Raw genomic sequence first — 27,290 nt, forward strand, 5'->3', positions numbered from 1 at the left:
AATCTATTGCATGAACGTTCTGAAACCAATATAAAAACGAAGTACCTACCTTGTATGTTTTTTTGAGTTAAATATAATTAAATTTAATCTAAAATAACGTTTTTTTAAAGAACGATCATTATTTAAAAACAATTTATTAATCAATTTCTATTATTATTGACACCTGATTTTTCACAGATTTTTCAACGTAGACACACCCGATGAAATGTCAAAACGGTCAATGTGTCAGATTTGGCCTTCAATTTTCGAGGATTCTCTTGCATTTCGGGGAGGTTTTGCAATGTTCAAGTGAAGTGATAAATTCTAAATAAATGCTGTGACATCTGTTAAATGAGCTCGTGTTAAAATGACATCGAGAAGCAAAAATGCTGTTCGCAGCTACGAGACAGACATCGAAAAGAGCAGGGAAGAGTCCAATTGGAAGAAGGCAGTGGAATTGGCCCAGCAGCTCAAGGCTAGGTCTCCACAACACGGTACGTAATGTTGCTACACCTTCTTAATTAGTTTTAATTTAATAAACCGTCCAGGATTCAATTTCAATGTAGTTCATGTGCTGTAAGTGAGCGAATTGTGCTTGTAATAGCATTTATACATTTTACGAGCAATGGAACCGATGTACTCTGTTTTTGTGTTGATTTTCTGTTTATAACCAGTTAACAAATAATGGACTTTGCACATTAAATTTAATACATATGTATTCAATGTTGTAATAAATATTTAATCATGCAAAAGTACAGAGCTTCTACTAGCAATTATAAATAATTGTAGCTTTAAACATTACACTTTACATTTGCTTATGGAATATTTTATTATGTTTATTGTTATTATAATACAAACATAATTGTGTTGTCTGTTTGGTGAACTTATCTGTCTCTAGATCTCATACATACTTTAAAATGACAAATGATCTGATAACTAACATTATATTTAAGTATTATGTTACTCTGGAATAAACTCGATGGCCCTTAAGGTACATTTTAGCCTGGAATAATAACATAACCTATGTACATGAGCATTTCTTTTTAATTAGTAAGGTACTTAGTTAGTTACATAATGATAGTGTTTGAAAATCTATGTAATTTGTAGGCTCAATAAATATTAAAATTAATTAAATTGATGATATTATGACTTATATGTCAGCACGAAACTTGGCCACTTTTTAGCGTAGTGGGAGAAGCTTGCGCATATAAAAATGTACTAAAACTTGATGTGCAAACTTCCCCCACCACACAAATTTTTAAAGTGAAACTTTTATTACATCGTCTCAAACATTTTTTTTCGTCTGTGTAGCGCATGTCGCGTGACGGTCGAACCGTACGATAATTATCGTACAAATACGATAATTTTGTGCCTAAGTTTCACTTTTACCGTGGTTTCATAAAACCACACAACATTTTTTGTCAAGAAGTTTGCCGGGCGCTATACTAAACATGTTGAAAAATCAAAACTTCAAATAAGTTGTTTTCATGAATTTTGGTGAACAGAAACATAATACAATTCAAGAAGTAAACTTTTTATACTTTTAACGGTTTTATAGGTTCCTTTGTAGTTAATAAATAGCTTTTACATCAAAAGTACAGATACTTAATTATATTTATTACTAGCTTACCGCCCGCGGCTTCGCCCGCTTTGTCTAAAACCTAATAAATTATATACTAAAACCTTCCTCTTGAATCACTCTATCTATTAAAAAAACCGCATCAAAATCCGTTGCGTAGTTTTAAAGATTTAAGCATACAAAGGGACATAGGGACAGAGAAAGCGACTTTGTTTTATACTATGTAGTGATAACATTTCTTGACTAAATTATAATTACTATTGCAGAGAGCCTAGCCCACTTTCTCATCGGGGAAGGCAAGCTAGAAGCCTATCTGGACGAATGGCCGCCCATAAAAGAAAACATAGAGCGAGCGCAGAGAGAGCTCTCCGATCCAAAAGGCTACTTGACATTAGCAACAGATGAAGCTGGCAAGAAGGCCGGTGTGGCGTTAGACGCTCATCTGCTGCTCGGCAAGTTGCACTTTGCATGTGGGTCTTATGACGATGCGCTGAAACATTATAAGCATGCCGAGTTGAACACTTTGACAGAGAAGGAGCTACCTGTGTAAGTGATTTGATATATTCTTTGTGTAGATTTATAAAAATTAAAAATATGTTTTAGTAATAAAAGTAAAAAATAATGTCACTATTAAAAGTAAGCCTTACTTTCTAGAAACTGGCATTTCACCCATGACTTTGCCTGTTTATTCTAAAACTAAACATATTAAAAAGCCTTCTTGTGAACCATGCTAAACATTATTGAAAAAATGGGTCCTGTCGTTTTCGAGTTTATCGCAAACAGGTAGACGGATTCAGAAAAATATCTATTATGTAAAGATTTAGAAGATTCTTGAAATAGAATACCTTTGATGTACTTGTCTAGAATTCTATTTTTGCTTCAAAAACAAACATTGACACCTGCTTGATACATATAAACATTTTATAGCCCATTAACATGTTGCTTTCAAAAGTGTTTTATGCTACTTCATTGTAAAAACAATACAATTTTATTTTCACTTTAAGTAAACATAAAATAGTTTAAAATTACTAAGCGAATGTCACCTTCATAATAAATTCAATTCATTGTGATAAATTATTTTTAAGTATGTATTTGGATGCGTTTGAATTCTAAAAGTGTAAACTGAACTGAACTGTGTGTAAACTGGGTTGAAACTGAATTTCTATTGTTGTGATATATTATTTTTAAGAATTTGGATGCATTTGAATTCTTAGTGTAGGGTTGAAACTCAAGTAACAAGTACCATTTTAAAATACGCCAGATTTTTGTAGCTAATGTTAAACCACTTATTTGAAGCTTACAATTTAAGTCACAGCTTAGGGTGCATGTGCTTTTCCACAAATAATGTGCGAGGAATGTGTTTATAAATAACCAATCATATCGCTTAATTCAGTTTGAAGCTAGAAGCTATACTATTGGTTTTTTTTTTACAAAAAAAAAAAAAATCTTTATTGTTACTTAAACATTTTGTAGAAAATACTTATTTATTTACAAACATATTCCTCGCTACACATCCTCGCACATTATTGGTGGAAAGCACCCTTATTTGTCTTTATCGAAGCATTGCTTGTATATAAGCTAATAACATTTAATATGTGAAGGCTACTCTTATTACTTCTAAGGCTATATTAAACTGTATGCTTTGCTGAGTCACGTTCGCGTGTCGAGTACACGTCATAACTTGATTTAAACGATGACATTACTGTAATTAAATATTACTCTTTGTATGAAAACATATGTCAGTTAATTTGATGTTATCATGTTTAAAATATGATGCCCGATTACATTTTTTTACATGGAGAACTTACAAAACTGTTTGAAACATAATATTATACAGGTTGTTATTAATGGAATTCCTATATTTAAAGGAATATTTTTTTTCTATTCTTTACAAATTTCTCATTTATAAAGCATATGAATGCCATAAAACTAAATATCAAACCCAGAATATATTATAGAGATTTTATTTTCTTTTTCAGCCGAAGTCTTCGAATAGTAGCCGAGTCGTACGCGATAAAGGGATTATGCTTAGAACAGACTACATTACCAGCAGCTACAAGTCGATACAAACAAGCTGAAAAAGAATCTGAGTTGGTAAGTTAAAATAATGTAACAAGGATACAAAAACCGTTAAATTATGCACAGGATCGGTATCTCGACTAAAAGAGGTTTTCACAGTAAATAACATTGCATTATAAATTTGTTAAATGAACAACAAAAAAACTATTTGTGGAACAAATATTAACCCATTGTGCCCCGAACGGCCCGATCGGTCCACGACACAATAGATTTTCTATTGTGTCTGTGATTCCGGGGCCTGAGTTATTACAGCTATCGAATTGTTTCATCGCTATTAATAAACTTTGCATTTTTTTCTATAGAGTTTCAAGAAGATAGTAAGGTTTTTTTAATTTCCAGATACGCAGTTTCGAACTAGCCTCAGACCTTACCCTACTATACCTACAACGCGCGTCGAACGCCCGTGCGGGCGCGACGCTCGAAACCGCGTTACAGAGGGCGCCACTGTTGCACATACGAGCTGGCAGGTTGAGCTGTGCTATAGATAGGTAAGAATGGTGAAAAAAGACGGGTTGCACTGGGGGAGTGCCGGCAGAAGTGAAAACTTGATTATTAACCTTCAGCATGTTTGATATTTTGGAATGGTATCCGTCTTACGCTTTCTCGATCAGGTCACGTGACCTGACGCGAGTTTAAGATTTTATACCCATTACAGAAAAAGTGCTCAACGCCGCTAAAGAAGTTTTCAAATAAAATAAGTAGGTACTTAATTAAAAAAAGCGCGTGTGCCGAGTACAAGTGTCAGAAGTGAGACTTCTTAAAATGAAAACCACCGTTCTATGTTTCACTGTGTATCATTTTTTATTATTATTATTTTATTTTATTTATTTTTATTTTATTTGCATACAATTCGGATATCGCAGATCCATATTTTGTTAGTAAAATAAAAACCTAAGTATTAGTGTTAGTAATTATATCTAAAAAACTAAAAACTAAGTCCTAATAACTAATAACTAAGTCCACCATAGGACACTCTACGCATAGACAAGTCGCTTTGATGCAACAAGTGTACGCACAAAGTGTCCCATGATGGGCGCACTTACATCCTCCGCGATGGTCCTTATTATACTGTTGGAACTGCCCCGCACTCTCCTTAAAAGGGAAGCTGTTTGTTTGCGAATGACGGCCCAGAAATCCGATGTGTGTGCTTGAGCGAACATCCCGGAGGCGCTGCAGAAGCGTGGCAGTTTCAACAGCATTCGGAAGGCATTATTATACAGGACACGAAGAGCATTTAGCGATCGATCCGCATAGCTGGCCCATAGACTGCTCGTGTAGAGATTCTGACAGAACGCCTTAAAAAGCATTATTTTTACGTCCATACTACAACTAGCAAATCTACGAGCCAACATATTGGCTCTAACCGCCAACGCTCGTCGCTCCCGCTCAATGTCCACATTGTCTCGGAGGTCATCGGTAAGCATATGCCCAAGGTATTTAAATTGTTTAACTCTTTCAATATCTATACCATTAAGAGCTATGGTGGAAGTACATTTAGGATACTTACCGGTGTCCTCAAAAACAACATAGTTACATTTATTTACATTGTATTTCAGACCATGTGCCTCAACGTATTTCTCACAAACCTTTAATAATTCCGACACAGCAGACGCAGTCGGAGCCAGCAACACCATATCATCGGCATAACTGATATTATTAACGCAGACACCTCCAATGCTGCAACCGACATGCGTACTGCTGAGCCCGACAATAAGGTCATTGATATACAAATTAAATAGCTTGGGAGACGAAAGTCCGCCTTGCCTAACACCACACTCGAGCCCATACACTACGGAGTATGAGTTAGACCATCTAACAACATTTTGTTGGTTAGCATACCAGAATTTAAATATATTTAATATGCCTACCGGTATACCCTTGTCCCTCAACTTCCCCCACAAGACGTCATACGACACAAGATCAAATGCCCTGGATAGGTCGAGGAAACAAGCATACACAGGAGTCCTACGCTTGTTGTAGTATTGAACAGTGTGCTTTAGACTCAAAATAGCGCTTTCAGTGGAGAGTCCGGGTCTAAAGCCGAACTGAGCGTCATGGAGGTTTAAAAAGCCATTAAGACTAGCATCAAGCACACTGTCCAGCACCTTGGCTAGAATCGTTGCGAGCGATATGGGGCGATAATTTCCCTTATCGGAGATGTCACCCGTCTTATTTTTAATCACAGGCACGACTACAGTTTTCATGAGAGCCGCGGGAAGATAGGCGTGGCTAATACATAAGGTGCAACATTATTGAAATGAAACTTTTTTAGGCGCGTTGAGAGTAAAATTTCAAGGTCACGTTATGGCAATACCGTCACGTCATGGAGGAGGCGACAATTTTGGTACGTGTGTTTCTTGCCAAAGAAGTTTCATTTCTGACACGTGTAATATATTAATTACTAGCGGTCCGCCCCGGCTTCGCCCGTGGTACATATTTACGTTTTCTCTACATAAAAACCATCCTCGTACTTCAAGGAATATAATAAAAAAAGAATTATCGAAATCGGTTCAGCCGTTCTCGAGTTATGCGCCAACACATTTTGCGATTCATTTTTATATATAAGAAGATTTGTATTTATTGAAACTATTTTACTAACTTACAATTATAATTTTATCTCGTTACTCGTATCAGGTACCGAGAAATGCTAACAGCAGTGGAGTCGGTATCCACACAGGCGTTACGGTTGACGCTCGCAAGACAACTTGCTGAGGTTCTCATGAGAGGGGTCACGGGACAGGTAATTAGTTTTAAAATGTCTTTTGAGTGGGTAAAAAAGGTTAGTGATTGTTTTGTATAAAATGTTATAGTAGTTAATTAATAATTTTCTTAAATATTTGATATTTCAATTTTTGTATATTTATTGGTTGAAAATTGAAATTATTTTCCTGTTTAATATTTCTGATCTGTCTGTGCATATTTCTATGACGATTTGTGTTCAAGACTATTATATTTTGCAAATAATTTTGTTAGGAATTATAACTTAATCATAAAAGATTCTGCGCAGATTAAAAAAAAATAATTTTTAACGTAGGAAAAGTCCTACGCACGTGACTTTTCCGTACGCGTACGTACGCGCTAGTTTTCCGTACATACCTTCCTTTTTTGTACAATAAAAAAAGAGCGTGTTTGCCGAGCACACGTGACAGAACTGAAACTTCTTGGGCAAGGTTCAGAGATACCATAATCGTCGTCATACTCCATGACGTGACGGTATTGCCAGAACGCGACCTTGAAATTTCACTCTCAACGCGCCCAAAGAAGTTTCACTTCAAAAAACATAATTTATGACATCGACCAAGTCACGTGCGTACTCTACTTTTGCGTACATACAGTTCTTATTTCTACATTAAGAAATATAATGTCTCCAGGTTTTATTAGCTGTTTAACTTAGAAAAATTTACTTTAATTTTGTCATTGTATAAATCAACTAACATTAAGAACACTTGAAATGTAAAAAAATATTTTTATTAAGGAAATAAAAGGCTTTTTTATTTTATTTTTATTTATTGTCTCCAGGTATACAAAGCGCCACAAAAGATATCTCTCCCCGCGCAGTCACAAGGCACGCTGTCGCGGCGGAGGGATGACCACGTGGCCGAAGGGCCGTGGAAACCCAAGAAGTATGCAGCTATTAACCAGGTATTTGTGACTATTTAAATATGTATAATTGTATAAAAACTGCTTTATTTTTTAACTAAATTGTATTTAAGTTGAAATTCTAACCCAAACAATCCCATAAATAAAAAAGTAAATTATATTTAAGTTCTAACCCAAACAATCCAATAAATCAAAAGTCATTTAAATCCATTACATAGATTTGAAAGAAATACAAATTCAATATTTTACCAGTGTACACTAAACTCAAAAAAAAAAAATTACTAATAATTTAAAGTTCACCACAGAAGTTATTACAGTCAAAATATGAGGCATTGGGCAGTTGGGCTTAGAGCAGTTATTTTAGAAGTAAACAGCTCGATCCGTTTTTAAGTTTTGAAATATCTTATTCCATGCTTTGAACATTATAATTGTGTCAGTAGAAAATTTTATAGTCCCACGATCATGCACATTTAATTTGCACATACTATTCACATAAATAAGAAAGAGTGTCGGTCCCAGGGTGCTTCCTTGTGGCACTCCGTAAAAAAACTTGTCTGGAATACTCAGTTTACCGTCTATGCGTACAGATGGTAATTTGTTAGATAGGAAAATTTTAACCACGCGTAAGAAAGGATTCTATGCGTTTACAAGTACAAGCTTATAAACAGCATAATTCAAGTTCACTGTGTCAAAAGCTTTTTGAAGGTACAGATATATTCCTAAACGCATTAAGTCTATTGTGAAGATGTTTTTGTTTGTATATTGTAGTAAGTTTTAGGATTACATAATTTTCTAGAATCTATGCTATGTTGTCGTTGAGTAAAACTCACTTTTCGAAGATATTATGTTATGCGAGTTGATAAAATATTTTAGAAATATATCACGATGTCTCATGCTTTTGAAATTTGAAGTTCAGTTAATATAGAATATGTGTCGTCGTCTGTTTGACCTATTCGTGTAGGTATTTTAAAGTCTCATAACAATTACATATATGTTTTTTTTTATTCTCGAACGTTTCGAACGTTTTTAGATTTTTTCACGTTTCTTTAATGTTTTAAATTACATTTTTTTATAACTTATCCATTAAAATTGAAATTTCTTCATAAAAATCTCCTTTGTCCTTCGCTTTTAAAACTTTTCCAGAATCTGTGGTCCTTGGCTTATGATCAAATTTGTTATAAGTCTATGTTATCTTTATCTTGAAATTTTTACGGTTTTGCTACATATTAGTCTCTGTCATCATTCCTATGGTTTTGGTTTTCTTCTGGTCGTTTGTCTATCGTGTGTATAGTTCGTGCCGCGCAATGAGTGAGAGGAGGAGCTGCTATTGCTTGTAGTGACATATTAGTCTCTGTCGTCATACCTATGATTTAGGTTAAGGTCTGATTGTGTGTGTATTGTGTCAGTTCGTGCCGCGCAACGAGTACGAGGAGGTGCTGCTGGTGCTAGTGGTGGGCGAGGCGATGGCGGTGCGCGACGCGGTGCTGTCGCAGAGCGCCGAGTTCGAGCTGGCGCGCGCGCACTCGCTGCGTAATGCGGCCGCGCTCTGCGACCTGCTGGCGCTGGCCGCGCTGCGCTGGGGGCAGCTGGCGCTCGTGCTCGAGGTGACAATTAATAATAAATATGAAAAAAAAATACGATTAGTTATACCTCGTGACCTTTTCAATCTTTTCGTCAATCTTTATTTTGTCCCCTTCCCTTTTAACAACGCGGATGCAAACGATCTTACATCTCTACAAATTTTTTCAGGTGCTTTCTAGCTCCTTCGCAGACGATGACATAAAAAAAGCATATAATATTTCTGACACGTGTGCTCGGCACGCACACGTATCAGAAGTGTCATATAACGTATTGCCATGGCGTGACCTTGAAAATTTCGCACTTAAAGAATTTTCATTTCAATAATAATTAATCCATGTATAACTTGTGCGCAGTCGCTAGAGCGCGCGATGAAGTTCTCGTTCGGGTGCGCGCACATCTGGCGGCAGCGCGCGCTGGCCACGGCCGCCGCGCCGCGCCCCGACCCCGCGCACACCGCCGCGCACCCGCCCGCGCACGGTGAGACACTGCCCTGACAGACACATCACATATGACTACACAGACACGCACATACATATGCATAAGCACACGCTGACACACACTTATACATGCAAACACATTATACCTGACGAACATATTACATATGACTGCACAGACAGACACGCACATACATATGTATACACACACGCTAACACACACGTATACATGCAAACACATACCGTATACACGAACACGCATACTCATACCCAAACACATATGCACATGGAGACACACCCACACGCATATGCACATGCATACGCATACGTACATGTGGATGCAAACAGAGACGTACACGCAAACACACATGTGAACGCATATAACGTTGTAATGTTTCGCAATGAGTTACGCTTAGGCGCAAGCACACTATGCGTCATCAGAACTATGTATATTTTCACCCTCTTAAATCGACGTACAATTCAAATGGAAATATACATTGTTTATAATTTTTATTGAAGTGAAACTTCTTTATCGGGGTTGGACAAAAATTAGTGTAACATTTTTTCGTTACGCGTAACATTTTTCCGTTACGCGCCATTTTGTTCTTATCCCTACCACGCGATAATCGACGTATTTCTGTAAAGTTGTATATAGTAAATTATTTTTTGAAAAATAAAGTCATAAAGAAGTTTCACTTCTTACGTGTGTACACTAGTACATGCACACATTTTTTAAGCTATTTGCATAGCTTCTATCGCGGGCCTTGAGCGCGGGGACCGAATCGAGAAATTCCGTAACGAAAAAACCTCACGCTCCCCACTCCGACGGACACGGAGGTGTGGCTTGAAGGCATGCTATGCAATAGCTTTATCGCGGCGGTCCCCGAGTGCCACACGTCTTTTTTTTATTTTTAATGTAATTATAACTGTATAACAATTGGTTACATTAACAGGCAGTAGCGCATGGAGCGCCCTAGTGCGCGCGGCAGGCGTGGCTCGCCGCGCGGCGCCACTAGTGCCCCGCGACGCGCCGCTGCGGCTGGTAGCCGCGAACACGTGCTACCGCGCCAAGTGGGTAAGCACCGCCTAGCTATAATAAATTAATCTATGTATATTGAAAACTTTAAACACAAATTAAATTATATATTTGGAAAAAAAAAATAAGGCCCGTGTTAGTTTAAAACTGTGTTAGAGGCTTTATAATCCCCCATAATTTTGGTAAATTACAGTTTAATTGTTTTTTTAACTTAAATGTGAAACGTGAAAATAGCATCAAATTCGATGCAGCCTTTTTTTGACTAAATCAACAGATGCAGAAAAATTATTTAAATTGTTTAAAATGAACCCTGAATGACTTTGACGTCAAATTATTTTGTAAGTATCAATTTAATTCAAATAACACAACAACAATACTATCTAATTAATTTTCAACAATTATTCATATTTTTAATTATAAATCTCTTTTCTCAAAAATGCTCTTGTTTTCCCCTACCCAATTTAGTTATCATTATTTAAAAAAAATTCATTTCCAACAATGTTACCATTATTTTTCCAATAAGAATCCCCAATATTGGTTAATAAAGTGGCAATGCATAGATAGAGGAGGGCATACAGTTCGCGGAGGACGCACTTCGAATAGAGAGGGAGAAAGAGAGACCCTCCGCTATGCTTGCTCGGTGCTATCTGCACTGCGCTATTGGGCATCAGATGAAGGCACAGGTAAGTTAAACGACGATAAAATATCGAAGAAATTCTCAAAACGACGTGTAGTTTTTGAAGTGAAAACTTCTTTAGCGGCGTTGAGCACTTTTTCTGTAATGGGTATAAAATCTTAAACTCGCGTCAGGACACGTGACCTGATCGAAAAAGCGTAAGACGGATACCATTCCAAAATATCAAACATGCTGAACGTTAATAAAGTGCAACCCGTCTTTTTTTTATATACGACCATGTAAAGCTTTGTACAATGTAGCTAATTGCTATGTTTAGGTCTGGTGGAATTTGAAAAAAATGCAGCTTGCAAGAAGTAGAAACGAACGCATTGTTTATTGTATAAGGGCCGATTTTTCAATGCTTGGATAAAACTTATCCGTCCTATAAAGTATTACACGATAATATTAAAATGTCACGTAAACTGTCAAATACGGGCAATTAGAATACGTTATTAAAATGGTAGTTTTATACATTATTCGACGAATAAGTTTTATCCAAGCATTGAAAAATCGGCCCTTAGTCGTATAAGACTGAAAAACTTTAACCTAATAATAAAATTTTTCAGAAAATTTTCATTGAAAAGCCTTAAAAATTATCACACTGGATAATTTTCCTGTGTATTTTTTTCCATTATAATTTTACTTCATTTTTGATGTGAAATGTTCATCTCACGACTATAATTTATTTTTCAATAACGTGTTTTAATTTTTATGGACCTTCGAGTTTTTTATATCGAAATGCAATTTTTTCTCTCGTATGTAATATTTATGTGTAGATAGTGGCAAATTTTGAATCTTTAATTCAAAAATTGACCAAAAAGGGATCTTTGAAAAAAAAAAAGATTTTTTGGTCTTTCGAGTATTTTACATTAACTATTTTCTTTCCGTCTATGGTATGCAATATGTATTATGTGTAGATAAAAACACATTTTGAATCTTCAATTCAAAAAATAATTTTTTTTGGTCCTTCGAATCTATTACTTTGTTAAGCTCTTTTTCTTATATTTATTATACAAATTTTGCTTTGATATAGGACTCTTCTCAAGTATTTTTTGGTCCTTCGCGTATATCATAACACAAATAAGCATGCAGAAGCATGTATTTTATATTTTAGAAAACAAACTGCCGAATCGAGAAGGACAGTGAAAACGACATAAGCCTCAAGTATTTAGTGAAGAGTGTGCAACTGGACGACAACGATCACCTCGCGTTCTACCACCTCGCGCTGCAGTATATGTACATGGGCATGCTTAATGAGGCGATGGTAAGTTCATTTTTGTACTATTTTTCTGTGATTTATATATATTTTTATTGTAAACTTTACTAGGGATTTATATTTTTATTGTAAACTTTACTAGGGATTTTGTGAAGTGAAATTTTTTTAGGCGTGTTGCGAGTAAAATTGCAAAAGTTAAAATTGAGGTTATGTGAAAAATTGTAGATATTATCTACAACTTTTCCATTTTATTTTTTCCATGGGACTTATATTTTTCATCATTATCATTAAACATATCATTAAACATTCCTTTCTTTTTAACATTCACAATTCGGATCGACCGCAATTTATTTTCTGTCCATTTTTATTATATTCCCCTCCTTTTCTAATGGGTTTCGTCGTACTGTGATTTTTTTTTTTTTAATCATTTTTGAGGGGATCGGCATTCGGCACTGGTCTATTATTTCATGAAATTAATTGGATATTGGATTGGATGCAGTTCGAAATTCGTGTACCACGGCCAGTTGAAAATTCCCTCTAACGCATTGGTTACTATGTACCTACTACGTACTAGTGAGGGCATCGTTACTAAACTATTTGTAACACGAGTCAGAGTCAATCGTCTCAAACCAATTTTTTTGTAACATTGATTGGTTTTAATTTATAAGTAATAAGAGGTTGAATATCTACAAAACGTATGACTCACTAGCCGACCCGCGCCGCCGCGCTTGTCGCACAGATTTTGTTCGTGGTGACAGAATACATCATACATAGTAGCTATAGCTAAACGCTACAGAACGGACACTCTCCGCCTCCCGCCAAAATTAAACACTTACCTCACCCCGTGCGATCGTGATTAAAATGGGCTACATTTTTCTACAGGGACGATATGCAACGAAGATTGACAACATTAATCAAATTGACTTAAAGTAATTTTATTATTTTGGATTTGTGATTATCGTTTTTCGTAGAAAATGGTTAGATATTGTGCTATTTACGGATGTATTTCATCAGAAAAACGCGAATTATTTTTTACGGTAGTCACAAATGTGCCAACCATAAAGCACACACATTTGCAGTCTCTACAGTGTGACTGTCAAAACGATAATTTTGTATGGAGTGTCCGGGGTGTCCTCTCTATACGTAGTAATAATAGCTCATTAACGTCGGTGTTGTGTCAGGACGCGACGCGCGCGTGCCTGTCGTGCCGCGCGGAGTGCGGCGGCGGGCTGCGGCTGGCCGCCTCGCTGTGGTCGTGCGCGGCCGCTGGGCCACGCGGCGCCCGCGCGCTGCACGCCGCCCGCCTCGCGCGGCACCACTACCCCGCCGCCGAGTGGCCGCTGTGGACGCTCGCCGCGCTGCAGGCGCTCTGGGACGGCGGCGAGGTGAGTGTCACTCACACACACACACACACACACAACCGACTCGCTTTTGTTTCGGATGACGTAGGGACTGTGGCGAATTGAACGCATTCCATTTTTAAAGACACGCACACAACTGTTCCGATTCGTGAGTAGAAATGGCTAAGCACCGCGCGTCATAATGGCCTAAATAAGCAACAAGTTCAAAAACTATAAAGATCCTAAAAAAATTGATTTTGAAATATCATTTTTTCCATCTTATTTTGTTTATAACAATTGCAATTTTTAACCTGCAACAAAATACTTCAAAATAATTTTTCTAGAGGTGATTACGAATCGAATGAGCTATCGCTCATATTTTTAGGACCTTTATCTCTATTTTTCAGATTTTTGAACTCGTTGCCTAGTCTATACATTCCATACTCACACAGTATACATGCACATTACAGGCGGCGCTATCAACAGGCAAAGAGCTGCTGAAACTTTTAAACAGCGCGGAGGAAGAAGGCGAGCCGCACTATGCGGACCTTGATGCGCTCTCTGACTCGCTGCATGACGACTTACACAGTAATAGGGATGCCGGTAAGTGCATTAATGAGGGAATTTGTTCTAATAAATTTTGCTGACAAATACATTTTCATTTCATTTTATCAAATTGTTGGGTCAAATTACGTGTCGAAAAACGCATATAAGGCAACATAAGGCAAAACGTAACACAAGTTGTTTTGCGTGACGTCTCATATGATAAATAACAACATTAAATTAAATATGACGTGTCAAAACTCGTGACATTACACAACATGTCACACGTCTTATATCACGACACATCACATCGCATCATGTTGAATCACATATCACATCACATCACGTCGCATCGCATCTCATTGAATCACATCAAGTGAAATTTTAACCATTCTTCCATTATTTTTAACCGACTTCAAAAAAAGGAGGAGGTTATCAATTCGGCCGGTATGTTTTTTTTATGTATGTACACCGATTACTCCGAGGTTTCTGAACCGATTTACGTGATTCTTTTTTTGTTCGATGCGGGATGGTGTCGAATTGGTCCCATAAAAATTTTATTCGGATAGGCCCAGTAGTTTTTATTTTATGAGCATTTTTGTCTGTATTTGTAAATGTTGCAAGTGCAAGTTTGAAGTCGGTTGTTTTTAACGCAGTTATGTCATAGCAGTAAACCGACTTTACAGACAACCAATTTTTTTTAAATTGCAGCGTCAGTGCGAGCGGAGTCAGCGGGCGCGTACCGTCTAGAGCGTGCGCTATCAGAAGGCGCGTCGTCGATATCGGCGCCGAGACGATCGCCGCTGGCCGACCATCGCGCGCAGGCGTGGTTGTTGCTCGCTGATTTGTGTCTGCGGTGAGATCTTAATCCATACTAATATTATAAATGCGAAAGTAACTCTGTCTGTCTGTCTGTTACTCAATCACGCCTAAACTACTGAACCAATTTGCATGAAATTTAGTATGGAGATATTTTGAATTTTGATACCCGAGAAAGGACATAGGCTACCTTTTATTGCGAAATATGTCCCACGGGCGAAGCCGGGGCGGACCTCTAGTACTATTATAAAGGTGAAAGTTTGTAAGTATGGATGTATGGATATATGGATGTTTGTTACTCTTTCACGTAAAAACTACAGGCTACATGGGAGCGAAAGTCACAAAGCTATTCCACTATCGAATGTCGATTGTATGAAATATGAAATAAATAACGACATTTTTTTTTAATTCAAAAATTTGAAATTTTACGCTTTCTGTCGAAAATTGTACTGTTGAAGTGAAACTTCTTTATCGGGGTTGGAAAAAAATTTACTGTAACAATTTTTCCGTTACGCGCCATCTTGTTTTTATCCCGACCACGCGTGATTGACGTATTTCTGAAAAGTTGCGTATAGAAAATTATTTTTTGAAAAATAAGGACATTAAGAAGTTTCACTTCTTACGTGTGTACACTAGTACACGCACACATTTTTTTTTATCATTATGTATCCTAATTCGGTGCCTAAATGAGTTTTAATCTTTGACTTTTTTTAAACAGGTTGGGCAGATCGAGTGCTGCGGCGGGCTGCGTGTCGGAGGCCGCGGCGCTCACACCTTTCAGCCATCTTGTTTTATATACGGTAACAAAACATTGTGTTTATTGGGAGATGGAGGCTATCAAATATAATGGAGGTTCTCGAGAAAAGTTAAGACGAAAGTTTTTAAATCTACATATACTAATATTATAAAGCTGTAGAGTTTGTTTGTTTGAACGCGCTAATCTCAGGAACTACTGGTCCGATTTGAAAAATTCTTTCGCTGTTAAATAGCCCAATTATTGAGGAAGGCTATAGACTATATATCATCCCGCTAAGACCAACAGGAGTGGAGCAATGCGGGTGAAACCGCGGAGCACAGCTAGTTAAAGTATATATTCAAAACTCATATTGCGCGTGAATTTTGTAAACGAATATAATTATTCTTTTCAGAGAATCCGTTCTCATTTTAATTGCAGGAACTTTGCATTTGTTGAATACTTGAATTAAAGTTATTTTGGCATGTGCTGTATCATTAATTTACGTGTTTATCATTTATGTTTGATTTAATCAATAAATGATTTCATGGTCATTCAAATTCGGAATAAATCAAAATAAATTTAATTTAGATAAAATAGATCTTTATACTGAAAAGGGTTGCAAAAGTGAGATAAACATGTTTAATAAAAAATAAAAATGTCTTTTTTGTAGAAGTGAAGTATAATTTTGTAAATATAAAATTCGTTAGCGCGGACGAGTGCACAGCGCGGGCGGCGAGTGGGAGGAGGCGCGTCAGTGTTACCAGAACGCGCTCGCTATACACCCCACACATATTGACAGTATGGTGCAGTTAGGTATGTATTTATATTGTATTTAAATTAGTGGACAATTTGGTCCTCCGAGTCGGACGTTAATGTGTTAATTTGTGTTGATTATTTTTTTAAGAAGTTCCAAACGTTTCATGGATTTGATCCATATATCATATCAATAATACAATGAAAATACATTTGTGGTCCTTCGAGTCAGTACGAGTTATGTATATTGAAGAGAATTTTATTTTTTGTTCATGTGAAAAAAATTTAGTGCTTTTTATGATACGAATTGTAGGTATTTTTAAATATTCATTATTTGTCAATCTAAATATCGATCGTATTACATGTTGATGTAAATGTTTTAAATATGACGTGTATGCGTGGTACTTTTCGCATCGTTGTATGGCATTGGCATGCGCCTTCGTATTATTGTATCACGTTAGCATTGGGGCGTGTCATTATGGCTATGTCACACTCTCGGCTGACAATTCCAGGCGGCGCGTACTACGAGCTGGGCTGGCTGCGGCTGGCGGAGCGCACGCTGCGGGACGCGGGCGCGCTGGAGCCGGCGCGCGCCGACACGTGGCGCCGCCTCGCGCTCGTGCTGGCCGCGCTGGGCGACCCGGCCGCCGCCGCCGACGCGGCCGCCGCGGCGCTCGCCCTGCACCCGCTCGCCCCGCTCTGCCCCGCGCTCTGACCGGTACCTACGTCACTATAACCTATACACACACACTACGTCACTATAACCTATACACACACACTACGTCACCATAACTTGTACCGGTACGTGCGTGTGCACCGGCCCCGCACGATACACGTGTATCTACGTCACTATAACTTATAATAACGAGCAAGTAAAACCACTAAAGTATACAATATCACAAGCAGCGTGCAGGTAAGTAATGCATTGTAACGTTACATTTAAAAATAGCTTCAATTATAGGAAAGAACGTGAAGTATAGTTATAAATAACAGCAGGCAAGTAAGTTGTACATGATTATATGCAGAGTAGCTATAAACAGCTGCAGGCAAGTGAGTTATACGTGTTTATATGCGGAGAAGCTATAAACAGCTGCAGGCAAGTGAGTTATACGTGGTTATATCCAGAGTAGCTATAAACAGCTGCAGGCAAGTGAGTTATACGTGGTTATATGCAGAGTAGCTATAAACAGCTGCAGGCAAGTGAGTTATACACGATTATATGCGAAGAAGCTATAAACAGCTGCAGGCAAGTGAGTTATACGTGTTTATATGCGGAGAAGCTATTAACAGCTGCAGGCAAGTGAGTTATACGCAGAGTAGCTATAAACAGCTGCAGGCGAGTGAGTTATACGTGGTTATATGCAGAGTAGCTATAAACAGCTGCAGGCAAGTGAGTTACACTTGATTATATGCAGAGTAGCTATAAACAGCTGCAGGCAAGTGAGTTATTCACGATTATATGCGGAGAAGCTATAAACAGCGGCAGGCAAGTGAGTTATACGTGGTTATATCCAGAGTAGCTATAAACAGCTGCAGGCAAGTGAGTTATACGTGGTTATATGCAGAGTAGCTATAAACAGCTGCAGGCAAATGAGTTATACACGATTATATGCGAAGAAGCTATAAACAGCTGCAGGCAAGTGAGTTATACGTGGTTATATGCAGAGTAGCTATAAACAGCTGCAGGCAAGTGAGTTATACGTGGTTATATGCAGAGTAGCTATAAACAGCTGCAGGCAAGTGAGTTATACACGATTATATGCGAAGAAGCTATAAACAGCTGCAGGCAAGTGAGTTATACGTGGTTATATGCAGAGTAGCTATAAACAGCTGCAGGCAAGTGAGTTATACACGATTATATGCGAAGAAGCTATAAACAGCTGCAGGCAAGTGAGTTATACGTGTTTATATGCAAAGAAGCTATAAACAGCTGCAGGCAAGTGAGTTATACGTGTTTATATGCGCAGAAGCTATAAACAGCTGCAGGCAAGTGAGTTATACGTGGTTATATGCAGAGTAGCTATAAACAGCTGCAGGCAAGTGAGTTATACGTGGTTATATCCAGAGTAGGTATAAACAGCTGCAGGCAAGTGAGTTATACATGATTATATGCGGAGAAGCTATAAACAGCTGCAGGCAAGTGAGTTATACGTGGTTATATCCAGAGTAGCTATAAACAGCTGCAGGCAAGTGAGTTATACGTGGTTATATGCAGAGTAGCTATAAACAGCTGCAGGCAAGTGAGTTATACACGATTATATGCGGAGAAGCTATAAACAGCTGCAGGCAAGTGAGTTATACACGATTATATGCGGAGAAGCTATAAACAGCTGCAGGCAAGTGAGTTATACGTGGTTATATGCAGAGTAGCTATAAACAGCTGCAGGCAAGTGAGTTATACACGATTATATGCGGAGAAGCTATAAACAGCTGCAGGCAAGTGAGTTATACACGATTATATGCGGAGAAGCTATAAACAGCTGCAGGCAAGTGAGTTATACGTGGTTATATCCAGAGTAGCTATAAACAGCTGCAGGCAAGTGAGTTATACGTGGTTATATGCAGAGTAGCTATAAACAGCTGCAGGCAAGTGAGTTATACTCGATTATATGCGGAGAAGCTATAAACAGCTGCAGGCAAGTGAGTTATACGTGGTTATATGCAGAGTAGCTATAAACAGCTGCAGGCAAGTGAGTTATACTCGATTATATGCGGAGAAGCTATAAACAGCTGCAGGCAAGTGAGTTATACGTGGTTATATCCAGAGTAGCTATAAACAGCTGCAGGCAAGTGAGTTATACGTGGTTATATGCAGAGTAGCTATAAACAGCTGCAGGCAAGTGAGTTATACACGATTATATGCGAAGAAGCTATAAACAGCTGCAGGAAAGTGAGTTATACGTGGTTATATGCAGAGTAGCTAAAAACAGCTGCAGGCAAGTGAGTTATACACGATTATATGCGAAGAAGCTATAAACAGCTGCAGGCAAGTGAGTTATACGTGGTTATATGCAGAGTAGCTATAAACAGCTGCAGGCAAGTGAGTTATACACGATTATATGCGAAGAAGCTATAAACAGCTGCAGGCAAGTGAGTTATACGTGTTTATATGCGAAGAAGCTATAAACAGCTGCAGGCAAGTGAGTTATACGTGTTTATATGCGCAGAAGCTATAAACAGCTCCAGGCAAGTGAGTTATACGTGGTTATATGCGCAGAAGCTATAAACAGCTGCAGGCAAGTGAGTTATACACGATTATATGCAGAGAAGCTAGAAACAGCTGCAGGCAAGTGAGTTATACGTGTTTATATGCGCAGAAGCTATAAACAGCTGCAGGCAAGTGAGTTATACGTGTTTATATGCGAAGAAGCTATAAACAGCTGCAGGCAAGTGAGTTATACGTGTTTATATGCGCAGAAGCTATATACAGCTGCAGGCAAGTGAGTTATACGTGCTTATACGCAGAGTAGCTATAAACAGCTGCAGGCAAGTGAGTTATACGTGCTTAGATGCAGAGTAGCTATAAACAGCTGCAGACAAGTGAGTTATACGTGCTTATATGCGAAGAAGCTATAAACAGCTGGAGGCAAGTGAGTAATACGTGGTTATATGCAGAGTAGCTATAAATAGCTGCAGGCAAGTGAGTTATACACGATTATATGCGGAGAAGCTATAAACAGCTGCAGGCAAGTGAGTTATACACGATTATATGCGAAGAAGCTATAAACAGCTGCAGGCAAGTGAGTTATACGTGTTTATATGCGGAGAAGCTTTTAACAGCTGCAGGCAAGTGAGTTATACGCAGAGTAGCTATAAACAGCTGCAGGCGAGTGAGTTATACGTGGTTATATGCAGAGTAGCTATAAACAGCTGCAGGCAAGTGAGTTACACTTGATTATATGCAGAGTAGCTATAAACAGCTGCAGGCAAGTGAGTTATTCACGATTATATGCGGAGAAGCTATAAACAGCTGCAGGCAAGTGAGTTATACGTGGTTATATCCAGAGTAGCTATAAACAGCTGCAGGCAAGTGAGTTATACGTGGTTATATGCAGAGTAGCTATAAACAGCTGCAGGCAAATGAGTTATACACGATTATATGCGAAGAAGCTATAAACAGCTGCAGGCAAGTGAGTTATACGTGGTTATATGCAGAGTAGCTATAAACAGCTGCAGGCAAGTGAGTTATACGTGTTTATATGCGCAGAAGCTATAAACAGCTGCAGGCAAGTGAGTTATACGTGTTTATATGCGAAGAAGCTATAAACAGCTGCAGGCAAGTGAGTTATACGTGTTTATATGCGCAGAAGCTATAAACAGCTGCAGGCAAGTGAGTTATACGTGCTTATACGCAGAGTAGCTATAAACAGCTGCAGGCAAGTGAGTTATACGTGCTTAGATGCAGAGTAGCTATAAACAGCTGCAGACAAGTGAGTTATACGTGCTTATATGCGAAGAAGCTATAAACAGCTGGAGGCAAGTGAGTAATACGTGGTTATATGCAGAGTAGCTATAAATAGCTGCAGGCAAGTGAGTTATACATGATTATATGCGGAGAAGCTATAAACAGCCGCAGGCAAGTGAGTTATATACGATTATATGTGAAGAAGCTATAAACAGCTGCAGGCAAGTGAGTTATACGTGGTTATATGCAGAGTAGCTATAAACAGCTGCAGGCAAGTGAGTTATACACGATTATATGCGGAGAAGCTATAAACAGCCGCAGGCAAGTGCAAGTGAGTTATACGTGGTTATATGCAGAGTAGCTATAAACAGCTGCAGGCAAGTGAGTTATACGTGTTTATATGCGCAGAAGCTACAAACAGCTGCAGGCAAGTGAGTTATACACGATTATATGCAGAGAAGCTATAAACAGCTGCAGGCAAGTGAGTTATACGTGTTTATATGCGCAGAAGCTATAAACAGCTGCAGGCAAGTGAGTTATACACGATTATATGTGGAGAAGCTATGAACAGCTGCAGGCAAGTGAGTTATACGTGGTTATATGCAGAGTAGCTATAAACAGCTGCAGGCAAGTGAGTTATACACGATTATATGCGGAGAAGCTATAAACAGCTGCAGGCAAGTGAGTTATACACGATTATATGCGGAGAAGCTATAAACAGCTGCAGGCAAGTGAGTTATACACGATTATATGCGAAGAAGCTATAAACAGCTGCAGGCAAGTGAGTTATACGTGTTTATATGCGGAGAAGCTATTAACAGCTGCAGGCAAGTGAGTTATACGCAGAGTAGCTATAAACAGCTGCAGGCGAGTGAGTTATACGTGGTTATATGCAGAGTAGCTATAAACAGCTGCAGGCAAGTGAGTTACACTTGATTATATGCAGAGTAGCTATAAACAGCTGCAGGCAAGTGAGTTATTCACGATTATATGCGGAGAAGCTATAAACAGCTGCAGGCAAGTGAGTTATACGTGGTTATATCCAGAGTAGCTATAAACAGCTGCAGGCAAGTGAGTTATACGTGGTTATATGCAGAGTAGCTATAAACAGCTGCAGGCAAATGAGTTATACACGATTATATGCGAAGAAGCTATAAACAGCTGCAGGCAAGTGAGTTATACGTGGTTATATGCAGAGTAGCTATAAACAGCTGCAGGCAAGTGAGTTATACGTGGTTATATGCAGAGTAGCTATAAACAGCTGCAGGCAAGTGAGTTATACACGATTATATGCGAAGAAGCTATAAACAGCTGCAGGCAAGTGAGTTATACGTGTTTATATGCGAAGAAGCTATAAACAGCTGCAGGCAAGTGAGTTATACGTGTTTATATGCGCAGAAGCTATAAACAGCTGCAGGCAAGTGAGTTATACGTGTTTATATGCGAAGAAGCTATAACCAGCTGCAGGCAAGTGAGTTATACGTGGTTATATGCAGAGTAGCTATAAACAGCTGCAGGCAAGTGAGTTATACGTGGTTATATGCAGAGTAGCTATAAACAGCTGCAGGCAAGTGAGTTATACATGATTATATGCGAAGAAGCTATTAACAGCTGCAGGCAAGTGAGTTATACGTGGTTATATGCAGAGTAGCTATAAACAGCTGCAGGCAAGTGAGTTATACACGATTATATGCGAAGAAGCTATAAACAGCTGCAGGCAAGTGAGTTATACGTGTTTATATGCGAAGAAGCTATAAACAGCTGCAGGCAAGTGAGTTATACGTGTTTATATGCGCAGAAGCTATAAACAGCTGCAGGCAAGTGAGTTATACGTGGTTATATGCAGAGTAGATATACACAGCTGCAGGCAAGTGAGTTATACGTGGTTATATCCAGAGTAGGTATAAACAGCTGCAGGCAAGTGAGTTATACACGATTATATGCGGAGAAGCTATAAACAGCTGCAGGCAAGTGAGTTATACGTGGTTATATCCAGAGTAGCTATAAACAGCTGCAGGCAAGTGAGTTATACGTGGTTATATGCAGAGTAGCTATAAACAGCTGCAGGCAAGTGAGTTATACACGATTATATGCGGAGAAGCTATAAACAGCTGCAGGCAAGTGAGTTATACACGATTATATGCGGAGAAGCTATAAACAGCTTCAGGCAAGTGAGTTATACGTGGTTATATGCAGAGTAGCTATAAACAGCTGCAGGCAAGTGAGTTATACACGATTATATGCGAAGAAGCTATAAACAGCTGCAGGCAAGTGAGTTATACGTGGTTATATGCAGAGTAGCTATAAACAGCTGCAGGCAAGTGAGTTATACGTGTTTATATGCGCAGAAGCTATAAACAGCTGCAGGCAAGTGAGTTATACGTGTTTATATGCGAAGAAGCTATAAACAGCTGCAGGCAAGTGAGTTATACACGATTATATGCAGAGAAGCTATAAACAGCTGCAGGCAAGTGAGTTTTACGTGTTTATATGCGCAGAAGCTATAAACAGCTGCAGGCAAGTGAGTTACACTTGATTATATGCAGAGTAGCTATAAACAGCTGCAGGCAAGTGAGTTATTCACGATTATATGCGGAGAAGCTATAAACAGCTGCAGGCAAGTGAGTTATACACGATTATATGCAGAGAAGCTATAAACAGCTGCAGGCAAGTGAGTTATACGTGGTTATATGCAGATTAGCTATAAACAGCTGCAGGCAAGTGAGTTATACGTGGTTATATGCAGAGTAGCTATAAACAGCTGCAGGCAAGTGAGTTATACGTGTTTATATGCGCAGAAGCTATAAACAGCAGCAGGCAAGTGAGTTATACGTGGTTATATGCGCAGAAGCTATAAACAGCTGCAGGCAAGTGAGTTATACTCGATTATATGCGGAGAAGCTATAAACAGCTGCAGGCAAGTGAGTTATACGTGGTTATATCCAGAGTAGGTATAAACAGCTGCAGGCAAGTGAGTTATACACGATTATATGCGGAGAAGCTATAAACAGCTGCAGGCAAGTGAGTTATACGTGGTTATATGCAGAGTAGCTATAAACAGCTGCAGGCAAGTGAGTTATACATGATTATATGCGAAGAAGCTATTAACAGCTGCAGGCAAGTGAGTTATACGTGGTTATATGCAGAGTAGCTATAAACAGCTGCAGGCAAGTGAGTTATACTCGATTATATGCGGAGAAGCTATAAACAGCTGCAGGCAAGTGAGTTATACGTGGTTATATCCAGAGTAGGTATAAACAGCTGCAGGCAAGTGAGTTATACACGATTATATGCGGAGAAGCTATAAACAGCTGCAGGCAAGTGAGTTATACGTGGTTATATCCAGAGTAGCTATAAGCAGCTGCAGGCAAGTGAGTTATACGTGGTTATATGCAGAGTAGCTATAAACAGCTGCAGGCAAGTGAGTTATACACGATTATATGCGGAGAAGCTATAAACAGCTGCAGGCAAGTGAGTTATACACGATTATATGCGGAGAAGCTATAAACAGCTTCAGGCAAGTGAGTTATACGTGGTTATATGCAGAGTAGCTATAAACAGCTGCAGGCAAATGAGTTATACACGATTATATGCGAAGAAGCTATAAACAGCTGCAGGCAAGTGAGTTATACGTGGTTATATGCAGAGTAGCTATAAACAGCTGCAGGCAAGTGAGTTATACGTGTTTATATGCGCAGAAGCTATAAACAGCTGCAGGCAAGTGAGTTATACGTGTTTATATGCGAAGAAGCTATAAACAGCTGCAGGCAAGTGAGTTATACATGATTATATGCGGAGAAGCTATAAACAGCTGCAGGCAAGTGAGTTATACGTGGTTATATCCAGAGTAGCTATAAACAGCTGCAGGCAAGTGAGTTATACACGATTATATGCGGAGAAGCTATAAACAGCTGCAGGCAAGTGAGTTATACACGATTATATGCGGAGAAGCTATAAACAGCTGCAGGCAAGTGAGTTATACGTGGTTATATGCAGAGTAGCTATAAACAGCTGCAGGCAAGTGAGTTATACACGATTATATGCGGAGAAGCTATAAACAGCTGCAGGCAAGTGAGTTATACACGATTATATGCGGAGAAGCTATAAACAGCTGCAGGCAAGTGAGTTAAACACGATTATATGCGGAGAAGCTATAAACAGCTGCAGGCAAGTGAGTTATACGTGGTTATATGCAGAGTAGCTATAAACAGCTGCAGGCAAGTGAGTTATACTCGATTATATGCGGAGAAGCTATAAACAGCTGCAGGCAAGTGAGTTATACGTGGTTATATGCAGAGTAGCTATAAACAGCTGCAGGCAAGTGAGTTATACTCGATTATATGCGGAGAAGCTATAAACAGCTGCAGGCAAGTGAGTTATACGTGGTTATATCCAGAGTAGCTATAAACAGCTGCAGGCAAGTGAGTTATACGTGGTTATATGCAGAGTAGCTATAAACAGCTGCAGGCAAGTGAGTTATACACGATTATATGCGGAGAAGCTATAAACAGCTGCAGGCAAGTGAGTTATACACGATTATATGCGGAGAAGCTATAAACAGCTGCAGGCAAGTGAGTTATACACGATTATATGCGAAGAAGCTATAAACAGCTGCAGGCAAGTGAGTTATACGTGTTTATATGCGGAGAAGCTATTAACAGCTGCAGGCAAGTGAGTTATACGCAGAGTAGCTATAAACAGCTGCAGGCGAGTGAGTTATACGTGGTTATATGCAGAGTAGCTATAAACAGCTGCAGGCAAGTGAGTTACACTTGATTATATGCAGAGTAGCTATAAACAGCTGCAGGCAAGTGAGTTATTCACGATTATATGCGGAGAAGCTATAAACAGCTGCAGGCAAGTGAGTTATACGTGGTTATATCCAGAGTAGCTATAAACAGCTGCAGGCAAGTGAGTTATACGTGGTTATATGCAGAGTAGCTATAAACAGCTGCAGGCAAATGAGTTATACACGATTATATGCGAAGAAGCTATAAACAGCTGCAGGCAAGTGAGTTATACGTGGTTATATGCAGAGTAGCTATAAACAGCTGCAGGCAAGTGAGTTATACGTGGTTATATGCAGAGTAGCTATAAACAGCTGCAGGCAAGTGAGTTATACACGATTATATGCGAAGAAGCTATAAACAGCTGCAGGCAAGTGAGTTATACGTGTTTATATGCGAAGAAGCTATAAACAGCTGCAGGCAAGTGAGTTATACGTGTTTATATGCGCAGAAGCTATAAACAGCTGCAGGCAAGTGAGTTATACGTGTTTATATGCGAAGAAGCTATAACCAGCTGCAGGCAAGTGAGTTATACGTGGTTATATGCAGAGTAGCTATAAACAGCTGCAGGCAAGTGAGTTATACGTGGTTATATGCAGAGTAGCTATAAACAGCTGCAGGCAAGTGAGTTATACATGATTATATGCGAAGAAGCTATTAACAGCTGCAGGCAAGTGAGTTATACGTGGTTATATGCAGAGTAGCTATAAACAGCTGCAGGCAAGTGAGTTATACACGATTATATGCGAAGAAGCTATAAACAGCTGCAGGCAAGTGAGTTATACGTGTTTATATGCGAAGAAGCTATAAACAGCTGCAGGCAAGTGAGTTATACGTGGTTATATGCAGAGTAGCTATAAACAGCTGCAGGCAAGTGAGTTATACACGATTATATGCGGAGAAGCTATAAACAGCTGCAGGCAAGTGAGTTATACACGATTATATGCGGAGAAGCTATAAACAGCTTCAGGCAAGTGAGTTATACGTGGTTATATGCAGAGTAGCTATAAACAGCTGCAGGCAAGTGAGTTATACACGATTATATGCGGAGAAGCTATAAACAGCTTCAGGCAAGTGAGTTATACGTGGTTATATGCAGAGTAGCTATAAACAGCTGCAGGCAAGTGAGTTATACACGATTATATGCGGAGAAGCTATAAACAGCTGCAGGCAAGTGAGTTATACACGATTATATGCGGAGAAGCTATAAACAGCTGCAGGCAAGTGAGTTAAACACGATTATATGCGGAGAAGCTATAAACAGCTGCAGGCAAGTGAGTTATACGTGGTTATATGCAGAGTAGCTATAAACAGCTGCAGGCAAGTGAGTTATACACGATTATATGCGGAGAAGCTATAAACAGCTGCAGGCAAGTGAGTTATACACGATTATATGCGGAGAAGCTATAAACAGCTGCAGGCAAGTGAGTTAAACACGATTATATGCGGAGAAGCTATAAACAGCTGCAGGCAAGTGAGTTATACGTGGTTATATGCAGAGTAGCTATAAACAGCTGCAGGCAAGTGAGTTATACTCGATTATATGCGGAGAAGCTATAAACAGCTGCAGGCAAGTGAGTTATACGTGGTTATATGCAGAGTAGCTATAAACAGCTGCAGGCAAGTGAGTTATACTCGATTATATGCGGAGAAGCTATAAACAGCTGCAGGCAAGTGAGTTATACGTGGTTATATCCAGAGTAGCTATAAACAGCTGCAGGCAAGTG

General features: G+C 38.9%; 1 protein-coding gene across 1 annotated transcript in view; it reads left to right on the forward strand.

Moving 5' to 3' along the window:
• Positions 1–230: 230 nt before the first annotated feature.
• The window catches only part of Ttc7 (tetratricopeptide repeat domain 7), a 64,295-nt gene continuing 37,235 nt past the window's right edge, over positions 231–27,290 (forward strand). Inside the window, exons 1-17 of the mRNA XM_090109501.1 lie at positions 231–473; positions 1,825–2,104; positions 3,538–3,652; positions 3,977–4,125; positions 6,272–6,377; positions 7,157–7,279; positions 8,644–8,841; positions 9,172–9,295; positions 10,206–10,327; positions 10,849–10,971; positions 12,079–12,228; positions 13,362–13,565; positions 13,991–14,123; positions 14,775–14,919; positions 15,601–15,682; positions 16,326–16,431; positions 16,884–17,089. Coding sequence (XP_089965627.1) covers positions 347–473; positions 1,825–2,104; positions 3,538–3,652; positions 3,977–4,125; positions 6,272–6,377; positions 7,157–7,279; positions 8,644–8,841; positions 9,172–9,295; positions 10,206–10,327; positions 10,849–10,971; positions 12,079–12,228; positions 13,362–13,565; positions 13,991–14,123; positions 14,775–14,919; positions 15,601–15,682; positions 16,326–16,431; positions 16,884–17,086 — 2,490 coding nt within the window. The 5' untranslated portion in view covers positions 231–346 and the 3' untranslated portion in view covers positions 17,087–17,089. The remainder of the gene's footprint in view (positions 474–1,824; positions 2,105–3,537; positions 3,653–3,976; positions 4,126–6,271; positions 6,378–7,156; positions 7,280–8,643; positions 8,842–9,171; positions 9,296–10,205; positions 10,328–10,848; positions 10,972–12,078; positions 12,229–13,361; positions 13,566–13,990; positions 14,124–14,774; positions 14,920–15,600; positions 15,683–16,325; positions 16,432–16,883; positions 17,090–27,290) is intronic.

The sequence above is a fragment of the Colias eurytheme genome, chromosome 14 (genome assembly GCF_061535395.1).
Source record: "Colias eurytheme isolate Ceu_HAF_F1 chromosome 14, ilColEury1 Martin Lab GWU primary, whole genome shotgun sequence".
In the NCBI taxonomy this organism is placed as follows: domain Eukaryota; kingdom Metazoa; phylum Arthropoda; class Insecta; order Lepidoptera; family Pieridae; genus Colias; species Colias eurytheme.